We start from the raw sequence: 16837 nt of genomic DNA, 5'->3' as shown, positions 1-16837 counted from the left end.
TTACTTGTATCAATTGCTGAAGTAGTGAATAATGAAACACCTATGAAATGTAAATGGCACATGAGAATGATTGGTGAACTTGCAATGAAACAATAGAGGATTCTGGGCTAGAGTTTAAAAAATCTTGCAAGGTGCCGTGACTAAATTTCTAGTAATATATTAGCTAATTGTGTAAGGTATCAAATAATTAGAGGGTTACGTATGGGACAAATGGCGTAATATAATCAGTTATATTTTTATGAAGGGTAATCCGTTATTAAAAAGCCTCGGTACTGAGGAAAACTCGTACAAAATCAAAGCTCTGTTGAAGACCAGAACCGGAATTGTTTACGCAAGCATGACATTGGTGTAAATTCTAATTAAAACTTCACATATGAAGTGGAGAAAAATTGTAGTCGTGTAAACTTTGGACATACCATATTATCACTCTTAAGAGTTTAGTCAATGTTACTCGAGTGTTAATTGTAACTAAGAATTTTGTGTAAGATGAAATTTAACTAACATGGGACTCGGAAAAATAAAATTTGATTGGAAAAGATTGCGATTGGATGAAGATGTATTGACTCTGCGACACAATCTTTTCAGTATCACAGACTGTACATTAGCATCAATTCTTCTATAAAAATTTTAAGATTTAAAAATGTAGTAACAATTGTGTCTTGAGCGAACGTGAGGCACGGTCAATTTCTTTAATTGAACGCTGGCAAGATTGATTCAAATACATAGCAAATGTATGTGTGCCTATGCGACACTTTGTGGGACTAATACGTGTTGCAAATTCTAAAATACCTACCAGAACTGTATTACACAATTTTAGAAAACTATACATGATTTATTTTATAGGTCAACCAATTCTGTACATTGGTCTTGTCTTACAATTAGATTGTTGTAACTGTCGTGCGTTTCACTGCGTATTTTTTTTCCAGCCGGGAACTGAAGAGAAAATTCATCTCACACGATTTGTTCAGAATTATTCGAGGATTAAAATGAGATACAATTTATTAGAATTAGCGAAATTATACGTTTATATCACTCCAGTAATTTTACAATACTTTGACTTTTCAAAAGTTAGTTGTAGTTGAGCTTTTTTCAGTCGAAAATTGCAATTTTCAGAGGTTTTTGCGGGTGTACTGTTGTATTTTCAAAACCTATGTTTTAAGTTTTTTACCAGGTCAAATGTTTGGTACATTTTTGCAGAGAAAAAAAAGGTATCACCAAAACATAATGAAAGATAGTTTAGTATACCCTGTTAAAAACTTTCGTTCCAGAAACCTCCTATTTGTGAATTACCACCGGATATTACCATTCTTCAAATCTTTATATGCAGAGGCTGTAATCGTCCCATGACTTTGATTGTAGCTATTTAGAGATCTGAAATTTCTAATTGTAGTTATTGGTTTCTGAATAGCATTATGCCTCAAATGATTCTTAGCCGTTTGAGCACGAACCACTGCGCTTCTTACTCTATTATGATTATCTAACGACCCAGAAACAGAATTTGTATTATGGATGTAGTTGCTGATATTGCTTATGCATTCTGCAGTTGGACGATTGCTATAAGTAGTGTTTTTAATTTGGCCAGTGGAAATTCGCTCCCTCTGCAAATGCACAGGCATAGTTTGATTGAAATAATTTTGAATTGTTTGATTCTGGGATGTGGAATGGTGTGAAGTTGCAAAGTGTTTTGTAAAATTATTTGGCATTTTTGTGAGGTATTTGGCATTCGTTGGACTATCTTGATTCATGCGCTTCGGTAGATTTACTTTTGTTTGCAGATTATTATTATTTGCTGGTGGCGTTCTGTGTACTAGCTGTGGTTTTGTATTACGTCGTAGCTTTTGTTGATTCGATTGCAGACCAAGTCGACCGCTTGGACCATACTGAAAAATACCACACAATATCTTTCAGAAACAATAAGTGATATAGTGTTATCAATAAATGTAATGCATTGCCAACATGTAAGAAGCATTGTTATTTCCGCTAAAAACTATGATATTTTTTATCAGATGTGCCTATTTTTACTCCAAATAAACGAATTGTGAGTTATTTACAGAGGTCCGAAGTTGTGGCAGGAAACTTTTTTTTTCTATTAAATAAGATATTCATGAAAACTCGGAAGTATAAGAAAAATTCCATAAACTCTTAGCATAGCTTTAGGACATCAAAATGCGGTTGTACTTATGAGATTTTTGTTGTACTTAGTCATGACAATTATTACGCCATCTATCTGAACAATATAATTTTCGTACAAACATATCGTGACCATGTTTGATTTCAGATTTCATTACTTGATGACTTGCTTATCTAGTAATAAGCTATTTGCAATGTATGATAATATGATATTGTTGCAAAAATATATGTGGTGCAAGCTTTATTGTACAGCGTACATGCAGGCACGGTAATCTGTATAAAAAAAAAATTACAGTACCTAAATGAATCCCATACGACAAGTCACCTGTAATAATAGTATTTTAATTTATACTAATCAAACAAGAGATGAAAAAATAAAAAAAAGCATCTATCTCCAATGTACAAAATTCTGTAAAGCTTGATTTGCCTTTTTCAGCATCATAATTGAGTAAGCAGATAGAATACTGCAGGGTTTTTATTAATACGTCGTTTTGATCACAGTAGGTACATCTTTATAAGATTGAATTTTCGTACTACACCTTAGATTCGGTATTCTATCTGCAAGTGGTGAAATTAGAACATAATCTACCTGTAAGAATGAAAATAACTAACAGCAAGAAGTGGAAAGATGAAGGTTGTGACTTACGAGAGTTACTTGGTCTGATTGTATCGAACGTTGAGATTTAGACAAATTATGTTGTTGGCTCAAGTATAAACAGCTCTTTGCTTGGCCTGGAGGAAGGTTTTTGAATGGACCATTCATCAGATTGTACGCATAATGTGCTGCTGAATTTCTCCCTGAAATCATGTGCAATATATCTTTCGCTTCATGGTCTTTATCTTTGTCATGTACATTTGTATATAAACAATAAAGTTCTTTTCCATTGCAACTGAATAATCTTCTATCATCCTCAAATATTACGTACCATTTTGCAGCGAAGCTCTATCACCCACCATTACATCCACATTAACTAACTGTGGTTTTCCATTCCGACCATTTCCATTTATATACGTTGAACCATTCAACTTTTTAGTTACGGCAGGTTGGCCTTAATGTAAATGGTGAAAGTATTTTTCAATTATTCTCAATAATTTGAATGATAAGTCGAATTTCACCAGTTTCATTCATACCATGGTTCTCACTTTGTGGCTGTTTGTAGGCTTCAGCTCGGATTTTGTCCTTGCGTAGATCGTCATATGATAAATGAAGACCTTTTTTTGCAGTTCCATCTCCTTGACCAACAGCGCTGCTAGTCTCCTTCCGAATGTGTTCTGACAGCCTTCTGATCCTAGATTTTGACCTGATTGATCGTAAGTTAATTGGCATGTACATTTCAACTGTTCAGTCATTGCCACTTACTGTTGAGAGAAAATAGCAGGCGTCAGACTTACATATTGTTGTGTTTTTTGTGCTTTTCATCCATCATAGCATAAAGTTTGTTTCTATAATCATCTACCGATAACTGCACGTCGTCTCTGAGCAAAGGTACAACGTTCGATCCCCTTTCTGGCTCATTGCCTTTAGTATGAAAACTGCAAATATTTGAAATAAAACCTTGAAAACTAATCTTGACACTCTGTTCTTAACAAATTTTGTGCAAACTTACTCGGCAACATACGGATGTTCTAATGCCTCAATTGCAGTTAGTCTGCGATTAGGATTAAAGACAATTAATTTATTTATTAGATTTATTGCACTCTCAGAAACATTTGGCAGAAGATCTCTAATAGAGCGGCGTGGACCCGCTGGCGTCTTCTCTAATAAATTGGTACCATATCCTGCGCTAACGGAGTTTAAATCTGAGTGAAAAATGAAACAAATATTCGTGAGAAATTACTTTTATGCTCAAAATATAGTTTCATCCATAGTTCACCCATGGAAACTTTGAATAACTACGAAATCCGAATGTTTATTACCTTCTTCTGTAGGATGTGGCAAAGTCCCCATTATCCTTTCTACCTGATTTATCGTAGAAGAACCAGGAAAAAGAGGTTTTCCTAGTAGCATTTCACCTAAAATGCATCCCAGAGACCACATGTCTATGCCTTTTGTGTACCTGAAGCATACTAGCGATATAGAATCAATTTAAACACATACACATCTGCCAAAGACAAACTCATAGCTATAACTAATTCAAATTCTTACCGCTTCGATGCAATAAGGATCTCTGGTGCTCTGTACCAGCGAGTGGCGACGTAATCCGTGAGTGTCGGATCGCTTCCCGATTCCCTATCACCTTCGCATATCTGAGTAACAGATCTAGCCAACCCAAAGTCAGCAATTTTGCAATGACATTGCGCGTTAAGGAGAATATTCGATGGCTGGAAAGTAAGAGTGATGGATGGTTGACAAGGAAATTAAGGATTGTTCGAGGTACTAGAAACTGCAGGCACAAATTACCTTCAAATCTCTGTGTATTACGTTTCCTGAATGGATGTATTTAATTGCCTTGAACAGCTGGTACATTATGAACACCTTGTGAATGTCCTTCAAAATGTTACCCCGCTTTATCACATTGTGTAAATCAGTTTCTGCAAATAATAAAGCGATACACGTGACACGACAATTTCTTTAATTAACTTGAAAATTGAATGGAGTACCAGGTGACGATGATGAAAAATTCTCACCCATGTATTCAAAGACAAGGTAAATGTCCTTGTTGTTGTTTGCCTTGTGCAGTCCTATGAGTTGGATAATATTTTCATGGTTAGCAAATGATAATAAGAACATAATTTCACGAAAGGTACGCTGAGCATCTGTTTGGTTCCGGAATGCATCGAAAATCTTTTTTACTGCTACAGTCTCTTTGGACCGCTTGTCTACTGCTTTCCAGACGATTCCGTAAGCCTGAAATTTTGAACGTACAACATGACCGTAGAATCAACCATTCGAATCACAGAAAATTGAATTGCAATAATCAAACGGAAATTGTGGAAAGAGGCATTTATAATGATGAAACAATATAAAATTATGAACTCACCCCTTTGCCGAGCCTGCGAATAATGTCATACTGCTTAGTGACATGTGTGTCGATTTCAGATACCTTTTCCATACTGCTTTTACCAGACATGTTGGATAATAAATGAGGAGTATGGTAGGCTGATTGAATAAGAAAAATCACCAAATATCTTGACAAAAAATTTCAAGTATAAACGATAAAAGCTAAAGTTTCAATTACATTTTCATACATGAGCAAGGGGATTTGAGTGGAAGGTATTTTTTATTCAACCGTTGACACATCAATGTGGACTGTATTTATAAGATACATAGCGGTTGCTATGACAACGATGCTCAATGCCGCTCAGTAATACCAACTAAAACCGTAACAGAAGAATTGTATATTATCTAAAATGACGATTAACTTATCCATTTGAAAAACAGTCAATGTATGGAAAATTATTTATTCATCCTTTAAGACAGAATCATACAAATAAATTACAAGATAATTTGTATTATTTGTCATTTTTCACACAATCAATACACATTCGTATTGCTCATCTGTTTATCATTAACATAGTATTGTACATACATTATCTTTAATTATTTTTATATAGATATACCAGTGTATTTATAATAAAAATAAAAACAGCTGTTTTGAGAAAAACGAACGTGCAAATAATTAGCCCAAGTAAATCCATAACCAGAAATAACAAGCATCGAAAGAAATACATACATGTATTTGAAAATAAAAACCAATAATAATAATAAATGCATCAAATGCATAGTATGAAGTAACGAAAGGCTGGAATAAACTCGTAATAATAACTTTCTGTTCGATATTGGTCCCAAAATAAGAAAAGAAGTAATCACTATGCTTGCAATATTGAAGCACATGTGTGAATTGTACGTATCGTCTATATATTGCGAGGCAAATCAAGTATATGTTACACCTGATATAAACACAATAATGTGCAATTAAAGAACATGCATGTCCTGAAGTTATGTTGCAACATACATGCATATAATCTAAGCACGTAAGCTAGACATTCGTATCCTGTTTGTAAAAAATAAAAGTCTTGTCAAATTTATAGCCAACACCATTATAAACTCTCAAAGTCTTCAGTATTGAACTGAACACAAAAACCACCAAAAATCATCACCTGTCTGGAAGAAGACCTCACATCATTGCAGATGTCGTCTTTGAATAAACGTATTTTCAAAAGCCTTATTCATATATTGTTTCCTTTTAATAGTACGGATTTGAAATATGATAACAGAATATTGAGTTGTTTTGACAAAAAACATCATACGTATTAAGGAGTTGTGTGACTTTCAAAAAATTGTAATTCTCAAAGGACTTTATGACTTCTTTTATGTCTATCATTTAGTCTTCTGAGAATTAAACATTATAAAGATGTTTCAATTGCTTTTGTCATTTTTTCAATCAACTTTAAAATAGCGATACTATAATAATTTCATAAATTTTTCTCCCTCTCGTTTTTTTTTACTTTCCGTTAGTCCAGCTATGTCATTTGTCAGTATGAAGATGCTATTTTCAGTATTACTTTTACTTCCTTGGCTGTTGAATTATGTTAGGACGAGAGTGAGCTGCACGAGCATCATGAGTCGGCGCTGGCTTCCCGTGGAAATTTTGCACTGCTTCAGGTGGAAAATCTGCATTTCCTCTAGCAGGAGCTCCGCTAATCATCATTGTTTTCGGTGGGCTGAAAAATTGAAAAGGAAAGGTTGTTATCAGTGTAAAGAACTCTTAAAATAAAAAAGTTCATAAACCACTTCACTGGCAGACCAAATTACGAGTCATGTGCTTTGAACGGCAGGTCTAAGGCATCGGAAAAAAAATGGCCAAATTTTTCTAAAGGTTGTTTATGCTTCGAATTGTTGAAAACACAAGACATGAATGTTTAAGAAAATATGAAATGTAAACCCTAATGTGCGACCTCCTTATGGCATACTCCAGGGTTGTGAGAAAAAACTCACTGGCTAATGCCAGAGAAGTCTAGTCGATCACTTCGATCAGCCACTCATTTTCTTTAAATACTTAAAAAAAAAAAAAAACTCCAATACACGGATGATTTTTGCACATGAAACAAATATTTGCATCCTTGCCAGTAAAAGCGTTAAAATAAATCTCCATAGATTTGGAACGGTTCTGTGATATTGACCTAGTAGATGGTTTGGCCTCCTCAGATTCCTTGCTCGGCTTAGCCTCTCGGTCCTCCCTGGGAGTTTTATGCTGGGTTATCCTCATGCCACCAGCTTTGACTGTAAATAACAATGAAAGACGTGTATTAGAAGAGATTTTCGATGGTATAAAATCGAATTGGAAAATAGAACTACATTACTTTACAAGGAATATACATGGAATATAAAAAGGCAGACGTATAGGTGTATAGGTACAAGTATATATTTCTCAAGGTACGCTACGTGTAACGTCAAATGTGCGGCGCACTGTCGCATATGTAGGTATCAGAGGGATGAGTAAGTGATTTGATTATCCGTAAACGAGGCTAAGATTGCTTGCCGGTTTTCGGATTTTCGACAAGGTATTGTATGAAAATGCGTTCAATTATTACCTGCCGGGGGATGTCCGCCTTTCAGTTCGCAGCATTCTTCGGCGGTAGACATAATTGACAGTACAGTAGTATAAGGCAGAGTAACGCAAGTATGTAAGCGATCGTTAACGTCGCACAGGTTCGACGGAGATTTTTAAGTAGTATTCAAACGCTGCAATATGTTGGCGATGGCGGTTGATAAGCACTATACAGCCGTTGCAGTCTACGCAGCACTACGCAGCAATTGAAGTTTGTGTGCAGCAGCAGGCGTTGCTACTTGGTGGGTATATCACAAAGAAGTCTGAAGTATGTTGCTCTGGCAGCCCCTTGGCAGCCAATCGCGCCAGCCGTCGAGTATCGCGTAAATGTAGTTGTGAGTAGTTATCATACATATACGCCTACGTGGACATTTCGAAACACGTCCGTCCGTTCATGCATCAAAATTACATCTCTGTGTAAGGTTATAAGATTGTGGGGGGAGTGAGAGCTGCAAGGGAAATTTTTTACTTTACTACAAAAAAAATTAACAATTTCACTCGGTTAACATTTACGATTTCGTCTCACTGCCGCAGAACCAATGAATTACAATAATTATATTTCGGCGGACGTAAACTGCTGCACGAGAGGCGCGAAAGCGATTCTTGGCTAGACAGCGAAAAAGCGCGGTAAAAGCAGGTAAGAGGTCCTTAGTCTTATGCAAATTCGCGTATTCGATAATGAAAAAGGACAAGAATACAAAATTTGAGTGGGACACGAGAGCATTCACATCGGAATTAAGCAATATCAACGCGGTTCGCGATACTTTGTGCACATCAGCCAATCTGCGTATATTTTCTTTTTTTTTTTTTTTTTTTAAAGCAAAAAAACACGAGTAAATTATTTTTCTTTACAACTTGACGGTCACCACAGCAATGGCACAGATATATTGTATCGTGTAGATAATATGTTTTATTTTATAATTATGTGTACTTTGACTGTTGCTGATCATACAAATTGTGGCGATAACGATTCAGCTAATCGATTTCGCTCGTCTGTATCCTTTGTTCATGAAATATGCACTTGATTAACGGGATGATAGAAAGCTTCGAATATGTAATTATAAATTCACCACTATTAATGCTGCAATACGAATCACAGTGCAAGTATAACATACATGTTTGTACAGCGTCGTTCATTCGTTGCCGAGCAAGAGTACAACTCCCGCTGTCATTTTATCAGCAGGAGTTTCGCGTTCAGCAACAAATCAGTGACCCTGTATACTTACAATGGAATATACTTTATGATGGAGATCTGAGATGCAGGTATAATTTAGGCAATACGAAAAAAACTTTTAATTAATTACAAAAAGACGATTGTTTGTAATACAATATATTGTTGAGGATACATTTTAATGAAAGTTTTATTACTGTGGTGCATTTCTCAGCTTCTCTTTTTCTTCCTGATACTTGTAGTGAAGATCCTTGCAGTCCTCATCGGAAATGTGAACCCATCCAGTAGATTTCATGTGATAAACTAAAATTAACGTATATTTACAATCGAGCAATGAATAAATCATGGTCAATTCAAAAGTTGTATTGTAATTATTCTCGGAATTTACCTCGTATTATACCCCCAGAGTACGCATCCCTGTGAGTGGCATGGTAGATAGACCTTCTTCCTAATTCATAGGCTTCGTCATCTGTCAAGTCCCAGTGGTAGCCAGAATCCAAGACACCAAAAGCATATACAGAGCCAGAACCAACACTGAACACTTGACCGGCTGTTCTAGTTCCTTCTGAATCGACATAGTATAAACCAGGTCCTCTTTTGTCCCAACCAGCGATCATCATTCCTGTTAGTGAAAATAATACCGGCAATTTCGTTTAATAAAAACTTTTATTCTTCACCATAATATAGTAGAACCTCGCTTATCTGATGTTCGATAAATCGAGATTCCGCATTATCTGAGACATCCATTTCATCTCAGCTCTCCGCGTTGGAAGAACGAAGAACCTCGGATGAAACGGAATAATTCCCTATGCATATGTATGACATAATCTTGTATCGCTACTTTTTTGAACATGCTATAACGTGGCATTTTTGAAGCTGGTAGGGTAGCGGTTTGGGAATCCCGGTCCAATCCAAACTGTGAAACATTCGTTCGGGATCCGCCGGAAATGCAAATCACAATGCATAAGCTTGAAAGTTTTTTGCGATATTTTACATTACGAGCTATAAACGCGACAGTTTCATTCCTGTATTCAAGGGGAGAATATCGCAATGTCTTGGAATGTGTATGTTTTTTCGTATTCTCCAAGATTTAACAGAATGGTCAATTAAGTTACAACATCAATTACGTTCGAGTTCAAGTTCCTCAATCTTATTCTAAACTATGATGTCTGTAGCACAATTCATCTTCCTGAACCCATGTAACAAGGCAACATACCCATAGAGAGGCCCATTCCTTTGTAATTATAAACCATGTTGGACATCAGTTTGCTTGCAGCAGCAACAGAGATTCGTTCTCTGTTTCTAAGCTCATACATTCGGCATTGCTTTGCCAAGACACGATCCCAGTAGACGCAGTCAGCAGCACCACCAGCTAGTGTTCCCAGGAGGTAGTCATTGATCTCAACAATCTTCTTCATGCTCTGAGACCCTGAAATAAATGGACAATGATTGAAATTTGCTTTTGTACTTTAGCGAGAATGTCAAGGTATCGAATGATTTGAATTTAGGATTGCAATCACAAAATTGGTTAGTCATAGCCTTGATTGCCTTGTACTCACTGTGGTTGCGATCCTTATATAAGTTTACATCAGAACCTTGTCCAACTCGTAAAAACGTTGTTTGAGTACATAGTACAAGACGTGGCTAAAATGTATAACTACGAGTGCTGAACTTACCAATAAATTGGCCACCAGTAGCACGTGAATCCACAGCTAGAACGACGCCACCTTTGTAACGGAATCCAAGGGTCGTTGTGCCATGATCGAAATTTATTTTCAATTTTCTTCCATTTTCATCGGTCGAGAATCGAGACAAATTTTCAGCCGGCTGTTGGGTGATTAGTTTAATGTTTGAACAAGTTAAATAGAGGTTAGGTTTAGCCAATCATCGATGGATGGTACCAATTGTAGGACGAATAAGTAGTTACGGAGTGTGTAAGATTTGGATATTACAGGCATGCAACAGCAGATCTCACAGATTTCTGGTAGCCGGATATGCTGTACTCGGAATTTGGAAATGAATAGACGATTTATGAACAGGGTAACGGTGATGATGATGCACTTTACAGGGAGCTGTCAAACTCGACAAATATTTAAGATAATACATACATTTGCGAACGGAGGCATAGCCAAATTCAAGTTGTTGCTGAAATTCTTGCTGTAGGCTTCGATTTCCCCTTGAAAATTGTCATTATTTCTTGGTAAATTAAAATCCAAGTAAGAATTTATTCCGCAAACTTCAGCGAGCGCCATGTTTGATACTGCAACAATCACGAACTACTCTGTCAACTCTGCGAAGAACCACGAGTTGCCACCACCAACGCCAGGGAGCTCTAAGATAATATAGGTGTATGGGTGTAAGCTCTAATACCCCTACATGCTATGCCGCGTCATTGACAAGAGTCCATGTAAATTATATCGTGCAATGTTTCGTGCTAGTTCGGTTGGTGAAGTAGGCTAAGTGCTTATCGGTGATCTTAGCAATTTGACAGTGTTTGATGGTAAGAGTTATGTCAGTAGGCGTTTTGTCGGTAACGTTGGGTTTGTCCTTCTCGTCTAAATATGGTTATTCAATGGGTGAAATTCAGTTGATACAGAAGAATGCTGCAACTTTTCACTGACCCTTCAGCTCCCGTTGCCCGCCTACCCAAGAGTGTAAGCTGTAAGGCTTTTTTCATACAATCTTCGGACAATGCCGGAGGTGAACTGTCTTCCAAATTTCTAGTCCGCCGTATTGAAACCCTTAACTTACAGCATTGAGCGCTTACCAATAATATTGCCAAACCCAAAAAGAAACCCAAAGTTCAGTCCAATTTATGTATTTTGGTTAAGCTAGATTTTTACGGTTTTTGACCAACAGGAATGCCAAGAAAATAAGTAATTCGCACTCACCGCGCACCAGGTGGCGGTAGAGTCCGTTTTGTAGGTATTTGAGGTAGCGGCTTCCCTACTTCATTGGCAGTCCTATTGGTCAAAAGCTCGGCAGCAAAATACTGCGGCAGCATTTTGCTGCCCGTGAAAATCCAGCTTGAGTTGGGCCATCGAATGGTTGAGGAGTCCTGGGGTGCAACTTACGTCCGTGGGTGCAACAGTTTTCTATAATTCTCTACCAGCGCCATAACGGTAAATTAAAATAAACGGTTTAAAATAAATTTCGGAAAACCATTGCATGTTCCTAGAGCTGTTTAAACGTTTAAATGAATACTTTAAGGATACGAATGCAATAGCATTGACCATTGACCATTCGATACCGACAAGATATTCGTAGGATAGCGGAAAATATAGGGTACATACCCTGATAGTAATCGTTAAATTAGAGCGGGGTCGCACGGTATATATATTATTGTATGACACAGAATATCGTTTTTATTTTGACGTTAACAAGTAGAGTTTGTTACAGGCTTCTCTTATAGGGTATTCTATGTATAATGTGTATAGATTTCAATTAATACATTATTTTGATTGTCAACTATAGATATGCAGGTGCTATTCAAAATAAGATAATGCCTATATAATATAATTGTTTGAGATTCTAAATAATTCTCTAGCCGTCGTATCGAAGCAGTGAGGAAAGTTTGATCGACGGCAGATGTGTGAAATTTCTGAATTAGCCGTAATATGCAGTGTTACATCGCAGTCAATATTTATCCGCATTTAATGTATGTATGTGAGGCATCTCATAATCAGGTGGTGTAGAATTGTAACTAGTCAACTCAGAAACACACCAGTTACATTTTTGAACGTACAATTGTAAGATACGTGTGTTTGATAGAAAGTATACGCAAGATTTGGGACGGAATTATTGTTGAAATGTAAATTGGGATTGGAATTTTTATGATGACATACATGCATCTTGAAGGAAATCACCTCGAATGCATAAAAAACTTCACATTGCCTGCCCAGAAAACTTCATACGATTATATCTTACTTAAGAATCTCAGGAAATATGAAGTTTCCATTGCGAATGATTCAATATGTTTACGTATATACATATATAGGTATGATATGATATATACTTATATTTATACATATCAATTTGCTGCAGTGGTTACTTAATTAACTAACAATAAGAGACCCGCTGCACCTTTTTCCTCAATTTGGGAAAAAATTTTTGCCTACATCAATTACCATGTTTGCAGGTGTAGAATAAGTAAGGCTTGTAACGCGTGTATAAAAATAGATTAAACCTTTAGCGTAATAGATGTGATGAATGACGTTAGATACTTGATGTAATGACCAGAGGCGAGATCATTACACGCGCAGTGTACCTGATATCATAGATGGGCATCTGGCTAGCCATATTATCCTGCTTTACATATTTAATATCGAACTGTATTATTTGAGAAAGAGTAGAATGAATGTTGAGGTATACTTATATACAGGCAGTGAAGACGTAGAGCACCTTGCACAGACTACAATAGTAATAACAATCATAATATTTGGATATATATAGGTACATATAGGTACCATATAAATACTCTTCTCCAAAGTACACACGCACACGCACACACACACTCACGCACGCACATTTTATACGTATGCATATCTATTTTTTACGCGTTATGTTCTGCACACATGTATCAGGTAGTCGATCATCCGAAGAATCATATAAGTTTCGATTCTTTAAAAATTCGATACCTAGACCACTGTATTGTGCAGCCACTTCACTTTGTATCCCCGATTCCATTTTTTTCCATAATTATGTATCACATTATCCCGTCAAATTTCATAATACTTCTTTGTATTCATAATTGAAAAATTTGATATTTTCATGTAAGTTCAGGGTCAAGAGTTATGAATCTGCAGGGATGAATATAGCATTATATTAGTGCGCATGAGTAAAGAAAACCTTAATTGTAAGTGAATATTCTGCACGAATGCGTAATGATTGCAGAATCTGATGTATATGAGCTTAAGCTGAACATTATAAATTATAGAGCCGTCAATTAGCCACGCGGTCTAGCTCGAAATATGTTTCATTCGTTTCGTTCGGGCTAATCCAAATCGACTTCAAATCGAGATTAATCTACAGTCTATAGATACATTAACATTACTATACGTACAATGTTACATTTATTATACGGTTCGGGTCCTGAACGCAACATAGAACTGCAGAGATCGCAGAATGCATTTTCAGAGGCCTGCTTAACTTTTATTGAAGTAATTATTAGCGTATTGCAGCCGTTAATACTGTTTATAATAATTCGCATTAATACAAATGCTGATTGAATTATGATTTATAAATCGTTCTATTTGTATACGTATACGGTACGTATTATAATTTAGGCCGTGTCTACTTGTAGGCATTGTCTTAACAACAATGATCAAGTTTTATGTTTGATTTATGTCCCTTATACAAAATCAATATTAAGCTCTCCTTGTGCATAGAAATTCGGGTAAAATAAAGAAGAAACGGAAGCTGTAAACGTATTGTAATATACGCATGATAATGTATAATCTATAATGAATGAAAAATAATATGTTTGATGAATGTATGGGTAGGTAAAATTTGGGGTGAAGAGGGTCTCAATTACGTATATAAACTGATAAAAATGACACATATAATAATTACGTAAAGAAAACCTGGATTGGCAAAGAGATCTAGTATAGATATGTAATATGTATATTATAAGTAAGTATGTTTACGTAAACTCTATCTGCTATTACATCCACGCGTGAACACGCTTACTATAGTGAGTTGAATCGTTTAATGGAGTGACGAAAATAAACCCGCACACGCCCATGTTATTATGCAGCGAAATATAGATGGAATGCCTTACAATTAGTCCCTGCCCACATGGAATTGTTAACGTTCTGTCGTCTCGTCTTCATAAAGTGAAATAATTAAATGACAAACCGTGTAGCTGACGTTATACTGTTCAGCACTATGCTTGCAAAGTGATAAAGAGTCTGATAGAAGAGATTATTGTATGAGTTGTACATTAATTCAATTTTCTGAATTTTCTACACAGTTTCGATCGTTTCTATATTCTTACGTAATCAAATCCTTACATTGCCTTAACGCCGTAACCTGTAAGGGAGGTAAGCGATTCTCTTTCTTTGCATAGTAAAACCCCCCAGTGAAATGTTGTTCTGTAATTTTGGCACTATTACCATTTAAAACATTGACATATGGTATTTCTACTGGATTAGAAACTTACTGGCGAATCGTGATAAAGTTATAAAAAACAAGGATTTTGGAGGTGTTAGAAAAATTTCAGTGGTTTGAAGGAAAAAAAGCAATTCGATGTTTAGAACGAAAATTGCACGAAACGTTACAGAAATGTTTGAAAATGAGATTTTTTCCGTTTAGAAGTTCACAAAGAATGAAATCTGGAATGAAATCAATTTAGAGAAAGTCTGGCCATATTTGGTCCGACTTATATTTCCAGATAAAGACTTTACCGACGGAGTCAAAGAACTCATTGTGAAAAGCAATTGGTTATTTCAAGACAAATAGTTTTCACCGGGGAATGAAGTGAATCACTTACCAAAAATTAATCTCACCCGTTACATTAACGATTGTATTTAATATTGAATCCTAACTGCGTATCTTACACATTATCGGAGTAATAGGTTACACTTGTTATAAGGTGTGCAGTGCGTTATTAGATAGACGTCTACTTTACACGTTTTATTGTATCTATACACGCAACGAGACCTATTTTGCAATACCGTTGATGATTCAAGAAGCTGATTAAAAACTCGACGAAGTATTACACCAGCTATATAGGTATGCAGGGATATAGTTATGTATAGGGTATGTTTCGTCGGTACAAGGCATGGGCATTAATATATTATAATACAATCGAGTGATCGGCGACACTGGTCGATAAATGAAACGTCGAACATTGAGATAAACCTACGATTACGTGGCAAATTGCCGTTCGTTTCAATATACATACAACGTACGACTTCGTCGTACGAATTCATCTTTGGTTCCTTAGATGAAATATCTTTAATTGGTAGTATATAAAATAGGTGTGATTAATAAAGTGTAATGATTGTAATGAATTGAGAATTATTTGTCTCAATGTTTTGTGTGTAATAGCTATAGATATTAGAGAGATTACGTACTACGAATATGCCTACATATTGCATGAATCTTAAAACGATGCACCACGCATACCTGCGTAATGTTGATGAATATTAGGAATAATTGTTTATACACTTACAGGATTGACGGTAAACGATTAAATATATCTTCTCATCCATCTTCCAGCATAAGAGGTCACGAGACCTAATTTTTATATTTCGAGGGAAGGCAGTATTGTGATGTCTAAATCTACGAAAGTTTCTTAGCTCCTAATTAAGAAGAGATGAATTATTAGGCAATTGGAAAAATTAAATTACGATACGCAGAGCTATCTTGTAAGACAGTATAAGGTCTTGAACAAAAGATTAACATGTCGTAGATCTTATACCGGTATAATGACGATTATTTCCATTGCTCGTTATACCATACAAGTTATATCAAGGACTACGTTTTGCTTACAATCAGTGAAATCACATCTAGTCTCAATTGTGAGAGTATAATTCCGGCCTCAAGTTCCTGACGCAGTGCCTCGGTTCAGCCGCTGTAAACTTGCCATTTTGCCAAAAAGTTGTAGACTGTCTGCAGGGAAAAGTGTAAGTGCTGAAAAGATGCACGTCAAGAGTGGGGGTGAAATGGAGTCAAATAACGAGCACGAATTAATTAAATTGCCATCAACGAATGTGCCATGGAATGAGAATCACTGTAATGTAGATGGGTATGTGACAGGTATAGGTATACTTACTTCACCTTACAGTGGCTTATAAGTATATATGTGCTGTACATAGACTTGTGTCATTCGCCTGACTCGCCGTATAGGTATAGTTGTGTGGAAGTTACGATTTATTACATTTTATTGCGTCGAGCATTGTCACGGAGCAACTTGCCCTCACTGCGCAGAGTACTTAATACCTACTTACTGCCTGCCTGAGGGTGTATTTATAGGCCTGAG

The 16837-nt window shown here is 36.2% G+C and overlaps 3 protein-coding genes across 3 annotated transcripts; all 3 read right to left on the bottom strand.

Moving 5' to 3' along the window:
- Positions 1–1035: 1035 nt before the first annotated feature.
- Positions 1036–5373, bottom strand: LOC124406460 (mitogen-activated protein kinase 15). Its single transcript, XM_046881886.1, has 11 exons — positions 5112–5373; positions 4759–4978; positions 4532–4662; positions 4277–4452; positions 4048–4187; positions 3738–3930; positions 3523–3663; positions 3262–3431; positions 3057–3179; positions 2777–2928; positions 1036–1880 (listed from the first exon to the last, which is right to left on the bottom strand). Exons 1-11 carry the CDS (start codon positions 5199–5201, stop codon positions 1287–1289), a joined length of 2130 nt encoding a protein of 709 aa, XP_046737842.1. The 5' UTR covers positions 5202–5373; the 3' UTR covers positions 1036–1286.
- Positions 5374–5516: 143 nt separating this feature from the next.
- Positions 5517–7918, bottom strand: LOC124406462 (death-associated protein 1). Its single transcript, XM_046881887.1, has 3 exons — positions 7666–7918; positions 7255–7354; positions 5517–6795 (listed from the first exon to the last, which is right to left on the bottom strand). The coding sequence occupies exons 1-3, from the start codon at positions 7715–7717 to the stop codon at positions 6639–6641; spliced, it is 309 nt and encodes a 102-aa protein (XP_046737843.1). The 5' UTR covers positions 7718–7918; the 3' UTR covers positions 5517–6638.
- Positions 7919–8996: 1078 nt separating this feature from the next.
- On the bottom strand, positions 8997–11158 carry LOC124407063 (proteasome subunit beta type-5). The gene is made up of 5 exons (XM_046882873.1): positions 10962–11158; positions 10530–10680; positions 10070–10282; positions 9242–9475; positions 8997–9156 (listed from the first exon to the last, which is right to left on the bottom strand). Exons 1-5 carry the CDS (start codon positions 11103–11105, stop codon positions 9047–9049), a joined length of 852 nt encoding a protein of 283 aa, XP_046738829.1. The 5' UTR covers positions 11106–11158; the 3' UTR covers positions 8997–9046.
- Positions 11159–16837: the final 5679 nt, after the last annotated feature.

Source organism: Diprion similis, chromosome 6, assembly GCF_021155765.1.
Source record: "Diprion similis isolate iyDipSimi1 chromosome 6, iyDipSimi1.1, whole genome shotgun sequence".
Lineage (NCBI taxonomy): Eukaryota > Metazoa > Arthropoda > Insecta > Hymenoptera > Diprionidae > Diprion > Diprion similis.
Note: the sequence above shows the minus strand (reverse complement) of the source record. Positions and strands in the feature narration are given on the sequence as shown.